At 33.8% G+C, this 18,828-nt stretch overlaps 3 protein-coding genes across 4 annotated transcripts in view; 2 read left to right on the top strand and 1 right to left on the bottom strand.

The window, feature by feature from the left end:
- LOC115236695 (neprilysin-2-like) overlaps nucleotides 1-5,465 on the top strand; it is a 66,508-nt gene extending 61,043 nt beyond the window's left edge. Inside the window, exons 5-10 of the mRNA XM_029809301.1 lie at nucleotides 546-757; nucleotides 892-1,068; nucleotides 1,295-1,789; nucleotides 2,143-2,434; nucleotides 2,983-3,233; nucleotides 4,081-5,465. Of these exons, the coding sequence (XP_029665161.1) occupies nucleotides 546-757; nucleotides 892-1,068; nucleotides 1,295-1,789; nucleotides 2,143-2,434; nucleotides 2,983-3,233; nucleotides 4,081-4,419 (1,766 nt within the window). The 3' untranslated portion in view covers nucleotides 4,420-5,465. The remainder of the gene's footprint in view (nucleotides 1-545; nucleotides 758-891; nucleotides 1,069-1,294; nucleotides 1,790-2,142; nucleotides 2,435-2,982; nucleotides 3,234-4,080) is intronic.
- Nucleotides 5,466-8,675: 3,210 nt separating this feature from the next.
- On the top strand, nucleotides 8,676-12,380 carry LOC115236690 (phospholipase A-2-activating protein). 2 transcript variants are annotated; one of them, XM_029809295.1, is made up of 6 exons: nucleotides 8,676-8,955; nucleotides 9,390-10,259; nucleotides 10,340-10,670; nucleotides 10,847-11,087; nucleotides 11,160-11,578; nucleotides 11,770-12,380. In XM_029809295.1, the coding sequence occupies exons 1-6, from the start codon at nucleotides 8,819-8,821 to the stop codon at nucleotides 12,094-12,096; spliced, it is 2,325 nt and encodes a 774-aa protein (XP_029665155.1). In that variant the 5' UTR covers nucleotides 8,676-8,818; the 3' UTR covers nucleotides 12,097-12,380. The 2 variants fall into 2 exon arrangements, with proteins under 2 accessions (XP_029665155.1, XP_029665156.1); XM_029809296.1 differs by lacking the exon at nucleotides 8,676-8,955 and adding an exon at nucleotides 8,967-9,106.
- A 641-nt stretch (nucleotides 12,381-13,021) lies between these two features.
- LOC115236691 (dual specificity protein phosphatase Mpk3) overlaps nucleotides 13,022-18,828 on the bottom strand; it is an 8,800-nt gene continuing 2,993 nt past the window's right edge. The window contains exons 2-4 of the mRNA XM_029809297.1: nucleotides 18,238-18,423; nucleotides 17,830-18,072; nucleotides 13,022-16,461 (exon numbers count right to left, since the gene is read on the bottom strand). Coding sequence (XP_029665157.1) covers nucleotides 16,076-16,461; nucleotides 17,830-18,072; nucleotides 18,238-18,423 — 815 coding nt within the window. The 3' untranslated portion in view covers nucleotides 13,022-16,075. The remainder of the gene's footprint in view (nucleotides 16,462-17,829; nucleotides 18,073-18,237; nucleotides 18,424-18,828) is intronic.

Here is an 18,828-nt window from a genome sequence, read left to right as displayed (position 1 = left end):
AGATAAATCAATCTCGCCACGCGAGAACTGAAAATCTTTACATAGTAATATTGAATCGTATTAATTTGCGCATACCGCAGCCTCACATATACTGAAAAATATGGATCGCAACATGGAGCCGTGCGATGACTTTTACAAGTTCGCCTGCGGCGGCTTCCTCGATTCTACCGTCATTCCCGATGACAAAACCAGCGTAAATGCGTTCTCCGTCATCGTCGATACCCTCTTGGAACAACTACGGACTAGCATCGAGGAGAAGAGTCCTCCAAACGAACCGAGACCATTTAGACTTGCCAAAGACTTCTACAAGGCTTGCATGAACCAAAGTAAGCAGTCGCGATATGACTTTTTTTTTACATAAATCAATAGACTTATAACGCACTTGTCTAATAAAATTCAAACTCGCGTATTTTCAAAAATAAGCGATGGTAAAATTATATTACGAGTTTTTTAATATTTATGTAATCGATAGCTATTAGTTAAGTTAAAAAAAAAGTTTTATTTCTCTTTTTTTTCTTTTTTTTGAAATTTATTTGTTCTTCCAGCCGCTATCGAGGAGCGAGGCTTGCAACCATTGTTGAACAATCTCAGAAAACTCGGTGGCTGGCCAGTTCTAGACGCCGAGCGATGGAATGACGGTGACTTTACTTGGAAAGATACCGTCTACAAATTCCGCAGATTGGGCTATTCCGTCGACTACTTCATCGATTTCGGCGTCAGTGTCGACTTGAAGAATAACTCGAGGCGCCTGATCGACGTAAGCACGTAACAATTTATAGCGAAAGGCGAGACTTAGAACAGCGTGAAACGCGAAGACCACAATTGTTCCAAGTTAAATATATAAAATTTGTAGCAACAAATCCGTGATCAATGCAAATTAATTATTTTCAGCTTGATCAAGCAGCTCTTGGTCTGTCGCGCGAATATTTGTCGAAAGGTTTCGACGAGAAAATCGTTCAGGCATATTATAAGTACATGGTGGACATTGCTGTGATCCTTGGAGCTGATCCGGATCGAGCCCGCAAAGAATTGAAAGAGTCACTTGAATTTGAAATCAAACTCGCGAATGTAAGTCACCTTCCAAGAATTAAAAACTTATAAATACAGCCCCTTGATACAAAAATAAAACAAGATTGAGTAAATTCTTAAATTGCAATTCTTTTATTTGAATAAAATGAAAGATCCTTCGAAAATGCAAAATCTTCTGAATTAATTATTTTATGTACTAATTAGTATAAACGTAAATTGAGACTAATGTTGCGATATTAATCGATTAAATATATACTATACGCAGATCTCGCTACCTAATGAAAAGCGACGCAATGTAACTCTTCTCTACAACCCCATGACTGTGAACGAGCTGTCTTCGGCTTACCCTAGCATACCATGGTGGGAATACTTTAATACAATCCTCGCGCCGCAAGCGCAACTAAGTCGGGACGAAATAGTTATCGTGAACGTGCCCAGTTATCTAAAAGACTTTGAACAACTGATCAGCAAGACCCCGAAGAGGGTGCAGGCGAATTATGTGTTTTGGAGGGCGGCCGCCGCGTCTGTCAGCTATTTAACGGACGATATCCGAAAAAGGCAGCTGAAATATACGCTAGAATTAAATGGCAAGACGGAAAGGGAACCGAGGTGGAAAGAGTGCGTGGAAATTGTTTCTGGCAGTATGGCGATCAGCGTCGGTTCGATGTACGTGAGAAAATACTTTAAGGAGGATGCGAAAAAGACCGCTCTCGAAATGGTCAGCGATATTAGAGAGGAATTCACGAAGATCCTGAAGAAGGTGAGAAAATAAAAAAGCGGAAGATTAAATTTTTGCGAAATCGCAACTGCGGGAGATTGAAATCTTGGGATTGATACTTTTTTGACCTCCATTTATCTAGAAATTAAAATCTGGAAAATGAAAAAGTCTTTCTTTTAATTTTCTTTTATCTGTAAATTGAAATTGTGGAAACACACACACACATAAGAACCTTGGCACGCACCTATTTATCAACGAATTAAAATATAGAGAAGGACTATTTTTATTTATATTTTTTACTATTTAAGAAAAAAGAAACAATTCGTCAGAAATATTTTTACTTTGTAATTTTAATCCCTTTAGTAAATTGTTGATGAAATTGCGCGCATTATTAGGTGGAATGGATGGATGAGAAAACCAGAGCAAACGCCTTAGAAAAAGCAGCTGACATGACATCACATATTGCTTATCCAGATGAGCTGCTGGATAATAGAAAGCTTGATGAGTTTTACGAGGGACTCGAATTAAATTCCAGCGATTATTTAGGAAGCATTTTAAATCTGACTATCTTCGGAACGAATTTCTCATTCGGTAGATTGAGAAAGCCGGTGAACAAAACGGAATGGATTACTCATGGAAGGCCGGCTGTTGTTAATGCATTCTATTCCTCAATCGAGAATAGTATTCGTAAGTATCTAAATATAAGCAATTTTACGCGCAAATTCATATTAATAAATAAATACCAAATATGTGCATATCTCTTTAATAATAATGTATATAAATTTAGGAAGGATTTTTACAACGAAAATAAAAAAAAAAATTAATTTAAACAACAATTGAAGAAGTATATTTACTTTTGATCTTGTCAATAACAAAGCCAATAATTTTTTCAAAATCTCATTTCAATAAGATCAAATTTTTAATTTTGGACTCTTCCAAAAATACAATCTTTTTTATTAAATTTTATATTTATATTCTTGAATAAAAAATAAAAAATTTCCATTACATGCAAAACATTATATGAAACTATTCAATTAAAATATAAAAATACTTTTTATTTAAAAACCTAGCAGAAAAATTTATATATTTTAAATCATTATTTTTTTCAGATCAGATCATTAGTGTGTTTTAATCTGAAGAAAAAAAATGTTTATAAAATTACGTGCAAATTAATATTGCAATCATTATTTTATTGCCGAGTGTCAAATAATTCTCTCGCAATTTTTTTTTCTTAGAATTCCCCGCAGGTATCTTACAAGGCACATTCTTCAGTAATGATCGACCGCGTTACATGAACTACGGCGCTATCGGCTTTGTCATTGGCCATGAGATTACCCACGGCTTCGACGATCAAGGCAGACAGTTCAATAAGGAAGGTAATCTCGTAGATTGGTGGGAGTCGGAGACAAAGGAGCACTATCTTAAAAGAGCCGAATGTATAATTTATCAGTATGGAAATTATACTGTGAAAGACGTCGGAATGAACGTAAGGCGAATATTACATGTTCACATTTCTACATTTATATCCTTAATTATATTTTTCTTGCAAAATTCTATATTTTTTCTATGTATATTTCTGTATATTCTCTATTCTATATTTTTGATGCAGAGATATAATTGTCCGCGAAGAGATATCGATAAAGTATGAAAGAGATTCATATTTGTGTTATATAAATTCTTCTGCACGTCGTTTTTGTTTCTTTAATGAAACATTCTCTGATGATACTGGATGCAATTGTCATAACATCCTATATTATTTTATTGGCTGCTATTTCCGCCGCACTTGCTATATAAACAAATGCTATCGTCGCAAGAATAATTACAATTCGAGTTAATCTTTATTTATTGCATGTCGTAATACACCGTGTAAATGTTGCTAATAGAAAATTTATGTGCGGTAAAAGCGACGGTGATCAATAAACTTTTTCATCCGAATCATTTTCAAGTAAAATATTTAATACTCATATAAAATAACTTTTTCTATATGCACAGAATTGAAAAAAATAATTATCTAAAGAAACATATAGTGAGTCATAAAAAATATAGTGTCTCTGTCATATTTTTGTCGCAATTCTACACAACTTAATTATCAGTACGATCGATCAATTATTCATTTCATTCATCATTATAAATAAAACATGACAAATGTAAAGACGTTTCTATGATTTTTTATATATACGCGAGAATAAATTAAATTAACACTTTTAAATTAACACTTTTAAAAAACTCATACTCTTAAATGCAATTATAAAAATATTTTATATTGTAATATTACCTAGAAAAAAAACTTGATTATATAATCCCATTTCAAAACCTATTTTATACTTTTGCAGTTAAACGGAATAAATACCCAAGGTGAGAACATTGCCGATAACGGCGGTATAAAAGAGGCGTATTACGCGTACAAGGAATGGGTAAAACGAAACAGACCGGAACAAAGATTACCAGGTCTGCCTTACAGCCCGGAACAGATGTTTTGGATAAGTGCCGCTAACAGTTGGTGCAGCAAATACCGTCCGGAAGCGATGAAGCTGCGTATCACGACGGGATTCCACAGCCCCGGCGAGTTCCGCGTACGGGGACCATTGTCAAACATGGAGGAATTCTCGCGCGACTTTAATTGTCCGGTCGGCTCTAAAATGAATCCCGAAAAGAAGTGCGCCGTATGGTAGATCTCACAGATGTCGGCAAAAAATGATTGGCTACGTTGTAACATGCAAAAATCTAACAAGGCGCTCTCCACGATAAAATCCATGGAGATTGATGCAACCTGCGTTTTCAAATGCGCAGGATAGATATTATAAATCGTTTTTGGTAAACAATTTTTATAATAAGTAAGAAATACGTGTCATGATGCGCGTATGTAAATAGAGAGAAAATGGAATATATAATGATGGATTTAAGAGTTAATTAGTTCTACTTGTATGAAGCTATATTCGTCTAACTGTCCTTGATGTATAAGGCATAGAATTTCTGTGTTACAACGTTAATGTCAAAAATTTTCAATTGTTCCATATAATGGAGTAACTCGCACAGCATTAAGCTAAATTGTCAAACATATTTCATTCTTTTATTTTTTTGTTGAGAATTTTTATAGTTTGTATATCGTAAAAAAATGTTGGCAGCTCCATTAAGAAAACGCTTTTTATCCGTTTTTTATCGTTGGCAAACTTTGTTAAGCCTTGCTTCCTAGATGAAATTTTAAAGTATTCTGTTAACACAAAGATGAATAGTAATAGTATACATTATATAGAATATGATCCGTAAAATCAATATTGGGAAAGATTTAAGAATATTTTTTGATAAATTTGTTATACATTTTTTATGAGAATTTTAACAGGACACAGATAATTTTTCATAACTATTTTACGTTGAGTATTATTTAGTAGTATTATCGAGTATAGCAATTATATAGAAACTGCAAATTAGTAAATATGCGTTTGCGAAAAAGAGCGCTTTTTCCCAAGAAATAATGCGATATGCGCGATTTCTGGTATGTTAAAGTTCTAGTTACATTATAGTTTCTGACTCAAATACATAGCACATCGAATATTTCTTCTCTGAGATTTTGCGGATGAAAGAGTGCCAAAACAATCATTTCTTAAATCTTTGACGGTATTTTTCGCAAGAATTAGATGTGCTAGTCAAATTAGAAAGCAAATAAAATTATAGAAAATGGATTCTTTTTTAATCAATACATTCGTGAATTTATAAGAAATATTTTACTAAGTTAAATATATAAATCACACTTCCTATCAGTGAGTAAATATCCAATGAGCTCTGTTTTTCCTTAAAAAAATTCATTTTTTTTAGAAAACGCTCAATAGAGGAAAGACACCAAAAAAGACACCGACGTACTATTTTTGGTCTCTAGTTCTCAGCCGAAAGTTTAAAATAAAAATTTATATTTACAAATATTTACTAAAGATGAATTTTTTCAGATTTCTTACAATTTTTTAAATATTATTTAAAATTTTTAGCAAATAATTCTTTTTAGGAACAAATGGAAATTAAAGTCTGAAAAATTGATTTCCAAAATTAATATAGTTTATAAAAATGATAAAAATATGATAAAAATTATGCAAATAAAACATAAATAATAAACATGTAAAATGATGCAATATTACGAAAAAAGTAATTTGCTATTATCGCTTTTTAAATTATAAAATTCGTTAAAAAATACAGGTAAAAATCTTTAAACTTCAAAAATGGTTGAAAGAGCCAAATTAGTATAAATATATAAATTTACAGACTATAGGCTTCTGATGATTAGTAAATTAAATAAACGGATCAAGCCTATATTAGCTCTAGGATAAAGGAGCAGCATTTAATTGCTGAGAAATATGTCGTCTCAGGAGATCTGTATCAATTGGTATCTTTCCTCTATCTAAACAAGAAAATCCAGAAAAAAAATTTTTTATTAGAAATAAATTGAAATCTTTAAGAGATTAAATGCGCTTTAGCGCTATTCGACCTCTTAAATAAGTTTTATTATAGATAGCATATGTCACATCTTTAATAATAAAGTAAGTAAGCTACTTTAGATAAAATGTGGATCTCAACATATTACAAACAACAAATTAATTTTCCAAAACAAATTAAGCATAATTAAAAATTAAGATCAAATTTTTTCTCTCTTTTGTTTTTAAAATATAATTTGCGAAGATATTTTACGTTACAACGCAAAATAACAAAATTTATATAATGTCATTTTTAAATTATTAAACACACAAATATTGCCACTATTGATCCCTGATTTTCTACTAGCCACATTTGTATATCACATATATTTGTATGTTGTATCGGCGTTGTAATTAAATTTCGATAATTTAATGCGAAAAGTTTTACTGTTTGTTTAGACACATTTGAGTAACCATTAATCGTAGAATTACCGTTTCAAAGTACTTAGAGCAACCTATAAATAAGTATTAATCGTAGATATGTAACTGCAATCGTTGAAATTTGCAATCGCGATTGCTTTTCAGCATATTACTTTTTGCATCCATATGCATTGCATATAGTATTTTTATTTGCGTTACATCCTGTCTGTCTTAGATACATTTCCCAATTTCAGATATTTATAACGATGGTTATTTAAGTCATCGAGTACAATAAGTATAAGTAAAAGAAATATGACATATATCTTATCAGATATTTATTGAATATATGTAAAAGTTTAATACAAAAATATTTTGTGTAAATATCAAACTGTATTTTACGCACTTTTCAAAAAAATATCCGTATTATTTTTTCCGGAATATACTGTTAGTGAAATTTTACGTAAGCAATTTTTCAGTTGTCTACGCACAATGCAAAGATAAAAATATAAACAAACACTTAACGCTATCACTTACCTTAACTGATATATTGAAATAACCATCCGATCCAATAGTCCTGTCTGAGTCTACGATGCATATTGGACAACGAGATAATAATGTACGATACTTCGATCATTCAATCCTTTCGTACTTTGCACTTTTCAACGAAGATGACTTGCTACTGTCCAACTTACGATGACACAAATTACACTATAATTGCGAAGATTCTCAAAAATGTCGCACGCTTCTAGTTAACCGATCATTGAATTCGACACTACTTTTATATTTTTAAACGTAACAGATGCGGCGGCAATTTCGCGCCGATGTCCGAATTTTTACAGAACGGATTATAGAAGGCGTCAATAATACTCTCACTTTTAAATGCGACATTTTTCGCTCGGACATATCGTATCTAGATATTTACACATCGTGACTGTTGGTTCGAAGAGAATTAGCAATGTTCAGAACAAACAGAAAATAAAAACAATTATTATATTACATTCCTTCTATTTTCCTATTTAGTCTTAATTAGTCATACTTGTCTAACTATTCGTTACTAAATTGCTAATTCATCTGAGAACCGACAATGATGCGCGAATATGAACACGATGCGACCGATTCGAAAAGTGAAAGGCATTATTAATGTCTACTATATATTATAAATATAATACTAAATATATATATTGTCTTTAAAAAATTGCTCACCATCGCATTTATTGTCGCACTGTCCTTCAAAACTATATTCGATACTCCGATTATCGCTTTACACGCCGTAAACGGATTTTTAAATGGGTAATAAAAAACGCGGCGACAACTTTGCGTTAATCTATGAATTGCCACGAAACCTGTAAAAAGAGCAGAATTCATTATAATAATACCTTGTAGTGACAGATTAAATATATATTTTTAGTATTACCGATATAATATTACCGACGACGAGATATCTCACTGAGAATATACCTTTTTATAAGCGTGACGTGTGATTTTATGATGTGCATTGCGTGGAACACGGAGAAACGCAAATCATTTGAACGACGCAATGTTAAAGATGATAACCGCGCATGCGCGGCCTGCATGTGCACACTTTGCTCCGCGCGCATTGAGATATTATTGGAAACTCGTAAATAAATTTTCTCTCTCATATCGATATACGATTATTCTCAAAATTACCAATATCACACGATGACACTTTATTGAATGTATCACTGGATACGTACCTTTTTATAAGTGTAACGCCTTTTTGATGCAAAACGCAGAGAGAAGTGCGAACGACAGGTTCAAGCGGCGCAAGGCGCAACGCTAAAGATGACGGCCGCGCATGCGCGATATCAATCCTGTGCAACCAGAGAGAAGCCTCTCGGATGCAAATTCCTTAGTGGAGATTCGAACCCTGTTTTTAGCGGAGATTCGAACCCTAGTTTTATATATACGAACCACGTATTGTTCTAATATACGAGGTCTGTTCTTTATAGCTGAACTGGCTGCACTTGTTCAGAGTTTATCTTTTTCTCTCCACATTATAAGAAGAAAGATAAGCTCTGAACTAGTGCAGCCAATTCAGCTATATATAACGAACAGACTCAATGTTAATGTGACGCATGCGCGCGCGGCTCGGATTGCATCTGTCATCATGGCGCAACAGAGCGCGCGTGAAGCGATATTTATGCGGGGCGTATACGGACGTGTAGTCGCGCAAAATTAACGTGTTTTGGCTTCGCCCGAGAGCGAAACGGGGAGACTGTGTTGTGCCAGCATGGACAAGCAGCCGTACAAACTGAGCAGCGTGCTGCTAGGTCATACCGGGGATGTAAGAGCGGTGGCAACCTTCGCTGACGGTACCGTCGTGTCGGTTTCCCGGGACAAGACCGCGCGCGTATGGAAACCGACCGGGTTGGTATTCTCGGAGTAAGCTCGTATAGAGCCTCCCTCATATACGAGAATTCGTAACATCGTTGAGAGTTTCTCAACCTATTGGCTTCAATTTTCTTAATCTCATCATGTAGCTACGAGAGAGATACGTTTCCTTCTCTGTATATGCAAGGTTACATCTAAATATTGCTAATTTTCTTTCGAAATGGACGTTATTTAGATTTATTTTGAGTCTGTAATCATTGTATAATAAAAGTTGGCTTTAAACAAAATCAGTTTTATACTTGTCGATAAGATATAATGCATATCACTCTCGTAGAGTGTGATCCACAACTGATATTAGAAATTATTTTTTATTAATATGTTTGAACTGTGTATAGATTACTGTCAGATAATAGAACTGTTACAAATATAACTAAATACTATATTAAATATATGACATCAGAATTTTACAGGAAGGATAATGAATATGAACAGAGCGCAATATTGACAGGTCACTCTAATTTTGTCAGTTCAGTTTGCGTTATAAACCCATCAGAAAGTAATCCCAAAGGTTATATCATTACCGGCAGTAATGACAGTACCATATGTGTCTATATGGCGGATCAAACAGTACCTGTGCATACATTAATGGCACATCAGAATACCGTGTGTAATTTAAGGACTGGGAAGAAGGACAATACGTTTCTTTCGAGTTCTTGGGATCTCACTGCTAAGTTATGGGATATAGGAAATTTAAATAAACCGCAATTGGATCTCACAGGTCATACTGCCGCGGTATGGTGCGTGGCAGACTTATCGAGTGGCAATATAGTGACTGGATCAGCCGATAAGTTGGTAATAGTGTGGGCAAGAGATGGTTCGATACAACATAAATTAACAGGACATACAGACTGCATTCGTGACATAGTTGATATAAAAGAGGACGAGTTCCTAACTTGCGCCAATGATGCTACTATAAGGCACTGGAACGCAAAACTTGGAACCTGTTTAGGCACTTATTGCGGGCACGAGAATTATATTTATAGCATAGCAGCCATTCCGAATGGCACATATGTTTATTCATCTGGAGAAGACAGAACTATCAGAGTATGGTACAATGCAGAATTGAGTCAAACCATTGTTCTGCCGACGCAATCGATATGGTGTATTGAATTGTTCTCAAACGGTGACATAGTCGCCGGAAGTTCCGACGGTGCCGTTAGGATATTCTCGTCCGATCCCGAACGATACGCGAATTCGGAGACACTGCAAGCGTTTGAGAAGGAAGTGGCAAATACCACTCTGAATGCAGAGCAAGTAATTGGAGACATCAACATAAAAGAGTTAGTCTTTTTTTTTTTAAAGATAAAGTAAGAATTTTTCTACTCATACATTGTTACATTAATTTTAATTTTGTGAATAGTTTACCAGACTCAAAAGTTCTTCTACAACCTGGCCAACGAGATGGTCAAACAAAGATTGTAAATGAAGGGGATGCAGTTAGAGCGTATAGTTGGTCGCAAAGTGAACAACGGTGGATAAAAATTGGCGATGTGATGGGAGCATCCGGCAGTACCGCGGCTACATCCGGAAAACAACTCTATAATGGCATAGAATATGATTATGTTTTTTCGGTTGATATACAAGATGGCGTGCCACCTTTGAAACTTCCATATAACAAAGGTGAAGATCCCTGGCATGTTGCACAAAAGTTCCTTCATGACAATAATCTCAGTCAATTATTTTTAGATCAGGTATGTATCTTGGAGAGTATTATTTTAATTTATTATACAATATTGTTTATATAATGAATGATAAATGTAATCTCTTTTGGCGCGTCTCTTGTTATTGCTTTATTTAAAAGATAATTGGAAAATCGTAAATCTGAATAGAAAGTGCGAGGTGAAATTATTTGTATACTTCGCTTCAGGTTGCAAATTTTATAGTAAAGAATTCTGAGCCAGCTCCAGTTTTGTCTACTGGATCTCAATATGTAGATCCTTTTACAGGAGGAAACAGATATGTTCCTGGATCAGGAACATCGTCCAGTACGCCCGATGTTACTGTGCAATCTTCGATGTTTAGTTCTTCCAATACGTCTGCATCACCTTCCTATATACCTCACTTGAAGTATTTAAAGTTAGAACAAGCAAATATGTCTGCCATTTTCGGTAATTAAGTTTAAGATAATTAGACATAACATAGAATATACAATTGTATCTCATTCTGTGTTTGTATTGTAGAAAAATTAAACGAATTAAACGTTAAACAAGAAAGTATGTATAAAATACCAGAGGAGAAACTAGACGCGATAGGAAAACTCGTAGGCGGTCAAGTGTCCGAAGAAGTTAAGGCCAGTGCTATCAGTGCACTAAAGAATCTTCTAGATTGGCCGAACGATACAGTGTTCCCAGCGCTAGATATAGCGAGACTTGCTGTGCTTCACAAGGAAATAAACAATCAATTGTGTACAGAGGAACTGTTGCCAGTCATAGAAAGGCATATCAAACCTGATGCAACTCCGTCGAATCAAATGCTCACCTTTCGACTAATAGCCAATATGTTCCAACACGAAAAGGGAGAGAAACTTTGTCTCGATCATCGGGATGAGATATTGAAGTCTCTGCTGAATCTGCAATCTTTTGGAAATAAAAATAATCAAGTACGTCATGTTAAGCAAGTATTAAAATAATTATCGAAAACAAAAAAACGCTTATAAAAGTCTAAATTGCATGATTAATTGATAATTATTCAAATAATCATAAATGTAATTCATTGCTCTTTCATACAAACTAATCTCTTACGATATAAGATTCAAATAGCGTAAGAGCTGTAAAATAAAATATTTTTTAGGTCGCAATATCGACGTACATCTTAAATCTGATTGTAGCATTAAATAAGTATAATGATATGCCTGCTAGAACGAGAGCGCTAAATGTATTATTTGCCATGTTACCCCGTTTGAATGAGCCTGAAGCAATATTCAGAGCTTTAGTTGGACTGGGAACGCTATTAGCTGCTACACCAGATCCTAGTGATCGTAACGAACTAATTAGCGCTGTGCGACAATCAGAAACTGCTTTGAACGTTCTTAGAACTCTGTCGGAAAGCGGGACCGATATCAGTACGACAAACAAATTGGTAAACTGTTCCAAGCAAATTATCGATTTGATTATTTAATACGCTTACGAATGGTTGGAACACGCTATTTATACAACTGTTACGAAAATAAGCTTTATTAAACGGAGGAAGAGATTGAAAAGATTATATAATAATTAATGCAAATGATTACTACAAAATAAAAAAAAAAATTTAAGATGCACCAATATATAGCTTTGGTAAACGCAATTGAAAGTGCGAAGTAAAAGTAAGTTTGTGCACATATATGCATGTTTTGTAGTTTGGTTATTCAATCCATAAAATATAGTAAGCAAAAATAAAAATACATTTTTTCATATGACTAACACACATTTCATTATTTAAATATGTACTGTGCCCTTCCATGTAATTGCAGAATGTACTTAAAAAAGATGCGTTTATTGATTTATAATAATTAACACGAGACCATTATATTTCACGTTCGTTTTGAAAAAATATAAAAATGTATTTAAATATATAATATTATACGCGATTTTTAAGATTGCTCTACATATATTTCTAAACGTCTTTTTAGAAAATCTATGGCAATTTATTGGCTAAACTTATGCAATTAAATTTGTAAATGATATATTAACAACTTATTTATATTTAATTTGATATTGTTACAATTGATCAAGATAAAACAACATTTTTTGCAGATATTGTTCAATGTACATGTTGACTGTTCTGAGATACGGATTGTGTTTAATGCTCTTTCATATACTTTTTAATTTTATTCCATCTATAAAATAAGCATAAATATTTTTTAATAAACAAAAACATCAAAATATTATCAGTAACAAAATCAAAAGAAAACAATTACATATTCCAGATTTTATAATTGATTTTACATTGGAAATACAAAATTATGAATTAATTAACATGGTTGCAATATACGAATAAAAATTAAAACTGTTACACATGGAAATAATGGAAACTAAATTAATTATTAATATTACCATATGGCAGATACAATGTGCGTGTAACGCATATATTTCGTTTTACATTATCAAATAAACTCGGAAAATAAGAGACGAAAGTTACATGCGTGGAATGTAAATGACCTACTTAAATGACAATTGATTATTTGCAGTTCAGGTAAGATAAGTTGTATTTCTATAATGAAAATTAGTTAAAATATATATACAACGACGAATATAAAATAATAATTTATATATATAATATACATAATATTTGATTAAATTTTTCGGGCATATCGCGCGCCCAGTAAACATACAACAGACAACAGTGTAATAGTAGAATATGGTTATTACATTAACGTCAAATATATATTTCCTTAATTGTATATCAATTTACTCCCGCAGTAGCCAAGAGTTATTAATTACCGTAACTCTTGCAGTTAATTATTACACGAAAAAAATAACATTCACTTGTATACACTCATATTAACTTCAATTATGCTCAATGAACAGTACATGTAGTACATGAAAAGGTAGTTATAGTGTCACAGGCCATTCTGGCTCGTTATGGGAATGTGAATGCATTTCTTCTCTTTTCGTTTTCTTTACAAAAATAACTTTCAATATATATCTGAGATCTGTGAGATAATAGAAACAGTGCTGATTCTCGTACAATTCAGAATCCAGTATAGCGCACGAGTTGTTACGCAATGTACAGCTGGATGCGTTTACATATGAATACACAGGCCCAAAAATGTGTTTTCGTGTAGAAAAGTATCTATATAAAAAATCCGAAGAGGGCTAATGTTGCTCTGATGCCAGCAGAAATATAATGTGCAGGAACCATTATCTTTCAGATTTCTATGTATATAGTAATGACGACGGATTCTGATTGACAACAAAATTGATTATCGATTATTTGAAGGCGTTACTTTAATCTTTAATAGTAAAACTTGATTTCGGAGGTAAAAAGAAAAGAGTGAATTAACCATTGAAACTAAATTACTAATGATAGACGAGTTAAAAAATATTTTGACACAAATAGATTTTGAAAAAATCAACTTTTTTTGGTAAATATTTCAAATTATCTATTAATATAATAATAATATACTCTGACTTTTTAAATTTTCTCTTGCCGATTTTAACGCTTCGCGTCCCAAATTAATGAAAAATGAAAATAGTAAGTAACGCCTTCATCTCTATCATTCCGAATGGCTCGGACATTGATTTCCCTAACTCAGCTCTCTATAGCGGTGACAAACCTGGCTTTTCTCATGAGCAGGAGAGATTCGGAATGCCCTACAGAAATGCACTGATTTCTAAGATGTGTGTCCTCCCTTAAACTTAAGTTACTGGCATATGTACCTGAGGCGACGTGCATATACCTTTCACGCATCTCGCAGGTTAAAATGCATTGAGGCGATTATCCTTGGAGAGATAAGTCACTTCAGTGTGTGTCGTCAAACTATGTTGAAAATTACTGTTTCGAGCTGTATACAAACTACCAGATGAATAAAAGATTCTGGGGGCGGATTTAAGAAACGGCTTGAACGCGGATCTTCGGGCTTTTGCAAATTCGAAAATGCTTATTTCCGAAAGGAAATGCTTGACACTTTCTTAGTAATATTAATATTCGATCTTTCAGCGAAAAAATTTTTGGGGACCATTCTTGCTTGTGAGAAAAATTCCGCTTAAATTCGCCCACATGTGTGTATATATATAGGATCTTTCTTAATTTTGTACCACGAAACTTAGTATACTAAGCGGTGATGTTTACCTTCGACTATACTTGTGATTGCCTGGTGGGAACTCGTCATTTAGAGATTACTTCGCGCATGAAATATCGCTTGCGGTAAAATAAACACAGCCTCATTAATTGAAGGATTCGGGGAAAGAAGTATTAAAATATATATATATATATGTATATGTATATATGTTTTAGAACTTTCTCTCTCACATACACACGTTCTTTCACTCTTTCTTTTTCTTTCTCTTTCTTTCTCTCTCAATATGACGGTATGTTATGTCATACCTCGCGAATATACAGTGTCTGAATCCTGATATATTTTACATACCGTTTACAATCATGTACGCTAAGGGTTTCTCGAAACTTGGAAGCATAACGTCAGAATTGTACAATTATGATTACGACGCAACTGTTGCACGATGAGAAATTACGGAACCTCATTTATAAAATACTTTCAGTGTCCATTGCTGCCACGACAAGTTAGAAAGGAGAATTGTAAACTTTTCCTTTTTTTTTTTTTTTACACATTTGGACATGAAAAGTGTCATATCATCTAATCTCCCCATAAGTCACAACACGACCGCATCATATTATCGTGATTCGACGGCGTAACGTAACGTGCCAAGTCTTCATAATTGAAAATTTCAACAAGATAGACAAGCTTCACCGCTGCAAGTATACTTCGCAGCGCATTAGGTATACGCAGAAAAGCTAATTATCTAATGAAGAGATAATTTTTTTAAATATATATTTTCTTTTTCTCAAGCATATTAATCCTCTCATTCCTATAGTATTTCAAAATTTTGTCGAAAGTTTATCCGAATATTTCGTTTTACTACATTAAGCAGTTATAATAGTAGTACTAAAAAAAGCTCAATTAAAAAAAATTCCTTTGAAATTATTTTACAAATTCTTGATCCATTGCAGTATACAGTCACGATGAGTATTGAACGAGTGCTGCGTATTCTTAAAAGCTGATCTTTTTAGAATTCAACTTATAATAAGAATTTAAATGATTCATTAATTCATAGCTTCATATAGTCAAACTAGGAATGAGAGAATCGACAGAAAGAAACAAGAAATTAGGAGGAAGAAAAGTGCCAGTGTAATAACTAACTTTGGATGCCTCTAAAAACTACATACATCTTGGCATTCGCCGAACGTGTGTCTAACATCCTATTCTATCTGGAGATATACCGGGAGAAAGGGAGGGGGCAGATTTCGATGCTCGTCTCTCACGTATCAGAATGATAAAGCGCGTTATCGTAACCACCCTTCAATCAGGATTTTTCCTCTAAGGAGACGTGTGTGACGGAGGGACCTAAAATTTGTATTGGGTCCCCCCAGGCCCGTCTCATTCAGCTGGGGTGCTCGCCGCCCATCTGTCGAACTCGATTCCCGAATCAGGACTGAGACCCAGATCGATGGGACTCAGGAAGCTGGGCGCCGGACAGTTGCAGGGCCCGTCGGGCCGGCACGCCCCGATACATCTCTGATCATTGTTCTTATTTTTTTGCCGATCCCCCCCTCGATCCCTCAATTCCCTCTCGAAGCTGTGCAACTGTTCCATAAAGTGAAAATTCGGTGCGACATTGGACTTTCTACTACGTACTAGGTTGAAAGCGTCGTTCAGGCTGAGGCTGCACTTGTGCATGAGATAAGCCACGGTGATCGTGACAGATCGCGATACTCCGGCCAAACAATGAACCAGCACTCCCTTGTCTGAGCTCCGTGCTTCTTCTGAAAAATATGCGATAGGTCGCGATTTTAATCCCACAATCATCAATTCGATCGATTACCGCGAATTTAACACTTGTTTTTTTTTAATAATACAAAATTATTGAATATGCGAGACGTAAGCTTATTTTAAAATAGTTTTCTGAAGTTTACATAATGCAAAGCGATCTCTCGAATAAACTGACAGAAAGATCGAAATACGATAGATTTGTTGAAACATTGAGATATAACGTTGTTCTCTTTGATAGCTATTATTTATTTAACATTACATATGTGAGATATAAAATTAATTATTAACTAAATACTATCAGCTCTATATGTTATATTTCTATATTTAATTAATTTGAAAATTGCAATAAAAATATGCCAAAGGAGACAATGCATGTCACGATAATTTTGTGTAAATGACGATAACAAAGGATAGCCGGATTGCCAACACTGACGTGTGTCGGGACAGTCAAAAGTACCAGACTGGCTCAATAGCAATGCCAAGCCTCGCCATTCAGACTTAAGTATAGCTCTCGGTCTAACCGGACATCCGTTGTTTAATTGTCTAGCACGGCTTGCCCGCCACGTGGGAAAGTTTCTATTTAGGCGAACCTATTTATAAGAATGCCCCTTTCAGAAGCTGCGCGCGCGGGGACTTTCTTAAACAGGAAATCCTGTTTAAGAAGCGCGGTCCGAACTAAGAATTTTTGACGCAGAAAAAGCTCGCATTTCTTATATACATGCAATAAGATGATGCCATATATGAATTGTGTTGCAAAGCAAAAATAATATGAAGGAAAACCTTTTCTCTTATTAATATAGGACGTGTGAAAAAGATTACGTGCATTTCAGTTACATATCGATCATCGATATATTCGTGTAATTATTGTGTATAACTCTTTCGTATATAAATTCTTTTCATATTGTATATTCATAAAATTTGTTTTATTATATATTTTTTGATCAATATAAAATATTTGTGGTTACCGCTGAATCTTGCGTGGGTGAGAAATTAATTTACATTATAAAAAGCGATGTTACGATAGCATCGGAATATAATGAACTGTAGGAAAGCATGATGGCGAAACATCCATTGAAGATAGAATAATAAAAGTGTATGAGATGCCAATTAATAGCTGGGAATTTCTTTTCGCGGAAACGTTTGCTTTCCTTTTACTTCTTTTGCTTTTGTACGTTTCATGCAACGTTTTAAGGAGAGGTATTTTTTCTTTGAACATGCTTACGAAGAAAACATATTTATTTTAGAAATAATCTTTCTTTTTTAATCTTAAGATCAATTGGAATAAAATATATATATATTTCTCAACTTCTAACATTTACGCCATTTTCAAAAAAATTTGTTCCGACCATGCTGTCACTTACCTATAAACTGAATTGCCTGGGGGAAGAAACTAGCCAAGTTCTGACTCCAGTGATCGCTTATTGGTATCTGCATATACTTTATTAAACCAGCGCTTTCAAACACATTTGGTAAATCCGGTGTCACATTGAGTATGTACTGTATCCTGTGCCGCGCTAAAGCCTCGCGATCCTCGCTATTAGCCGCGTTACCGAGATACAAATGAGGTAAAATTTCCACGGGAAAATCTTTATCTTCCTCGGGACCTGGAATATAACATTAGAAATTTAATATCGTTATACCGCGTTATTTTTTACTATTACGGCCTGTCGTTGTGTTATGATATAATTGCATTACATTATTCTTTTTTACCATACATTATCGTTATAGAATTTCTGTTAACTATACACAATGAGAATATTTATACTCACCAACTGAATCGCATGTACTGTCACTGTCAGAATCCGAATAGGACCTAGTCGGCGGAGTGGATATCCGAAGGGATCTAAGGCCCATTAATTCACCATCATTATTGTCCTGACCTGGGGCACACTCATTATTAGCTTGACTACCTTCACACCATTCTGGATATCTATCTCTGAATGCTCCAAAACCATCTATAAACAAATATTATATAACAATAATTATTTGTGCAAGTTAATCTCTTTATCTGAAACAGTCAAAAAAATTTCACACCACTATATTTGTATATAATAATCTATAATAATTTTATCTTATACAATTATAAGAAAGAATTAATTTCCAAATTTATTAATCTACTAAAATTTTCAATAAAACTATCATTAATAGTAGAACCAGAAATTAAATACCTTATATGATAACATATCAAGAATAATAATTATATATATAAAGATGCACTAACAAGATTATTTAAAAAAAGAACAATGTTGTATTTTCTCTTGAAAAGGAAAAAATATGATGTGCAAAAATATAGAATTTTTCATTCTTTTATGTTTATCATAAAGTAACATTAATTGTTCTTGTATTCGTTCTTGCATTAA

This window comes from Formica exsecta, unplaced genomic scaffold (assembly GCF_003651465.1).
Source record: "Formica exsecta isolate Colony F162 unplaced genomic scaffold, ASM365146v1 scaffold26, whole genome shotgun sequence".
NCBI classification, from domain to species: Eukaryota; Metazoa; Arthropoda; class Insecta; order Hymenoptera; family Formicidae; genus Formica; species Formica exsecta.
This window is presented reverse-complemented; position numbering and strand designations above follow the sequence as displayed.

What these genes read in the sequence shown, in the direction of transcription:
- LOC115236690 (XM_029809295.1), top strand. Translation starts at nt 8,819, where the DNA reads ATGGACAAGCAGCCGTACAAACTGAGCAGCGTGCTGCTAGGTCATACC. An exon ending in CGCGTATGGAAACCGACCGG is followed by an intron (nt 8,956 to 9,389) that starts GTTGGTATTCTC and finishes AGAATTTTACAG; the next exon opens with GAAGGATAATGAATATGAAC. An exon ending in TTGGAAATAAAAATAATCAA is followed by an intron (nt 11,579 to 11,769) that starts GTACGTCATGTT and finishes AATATTTTTTAG; the next exon opens with GTCGCAATATCGACGTACAT.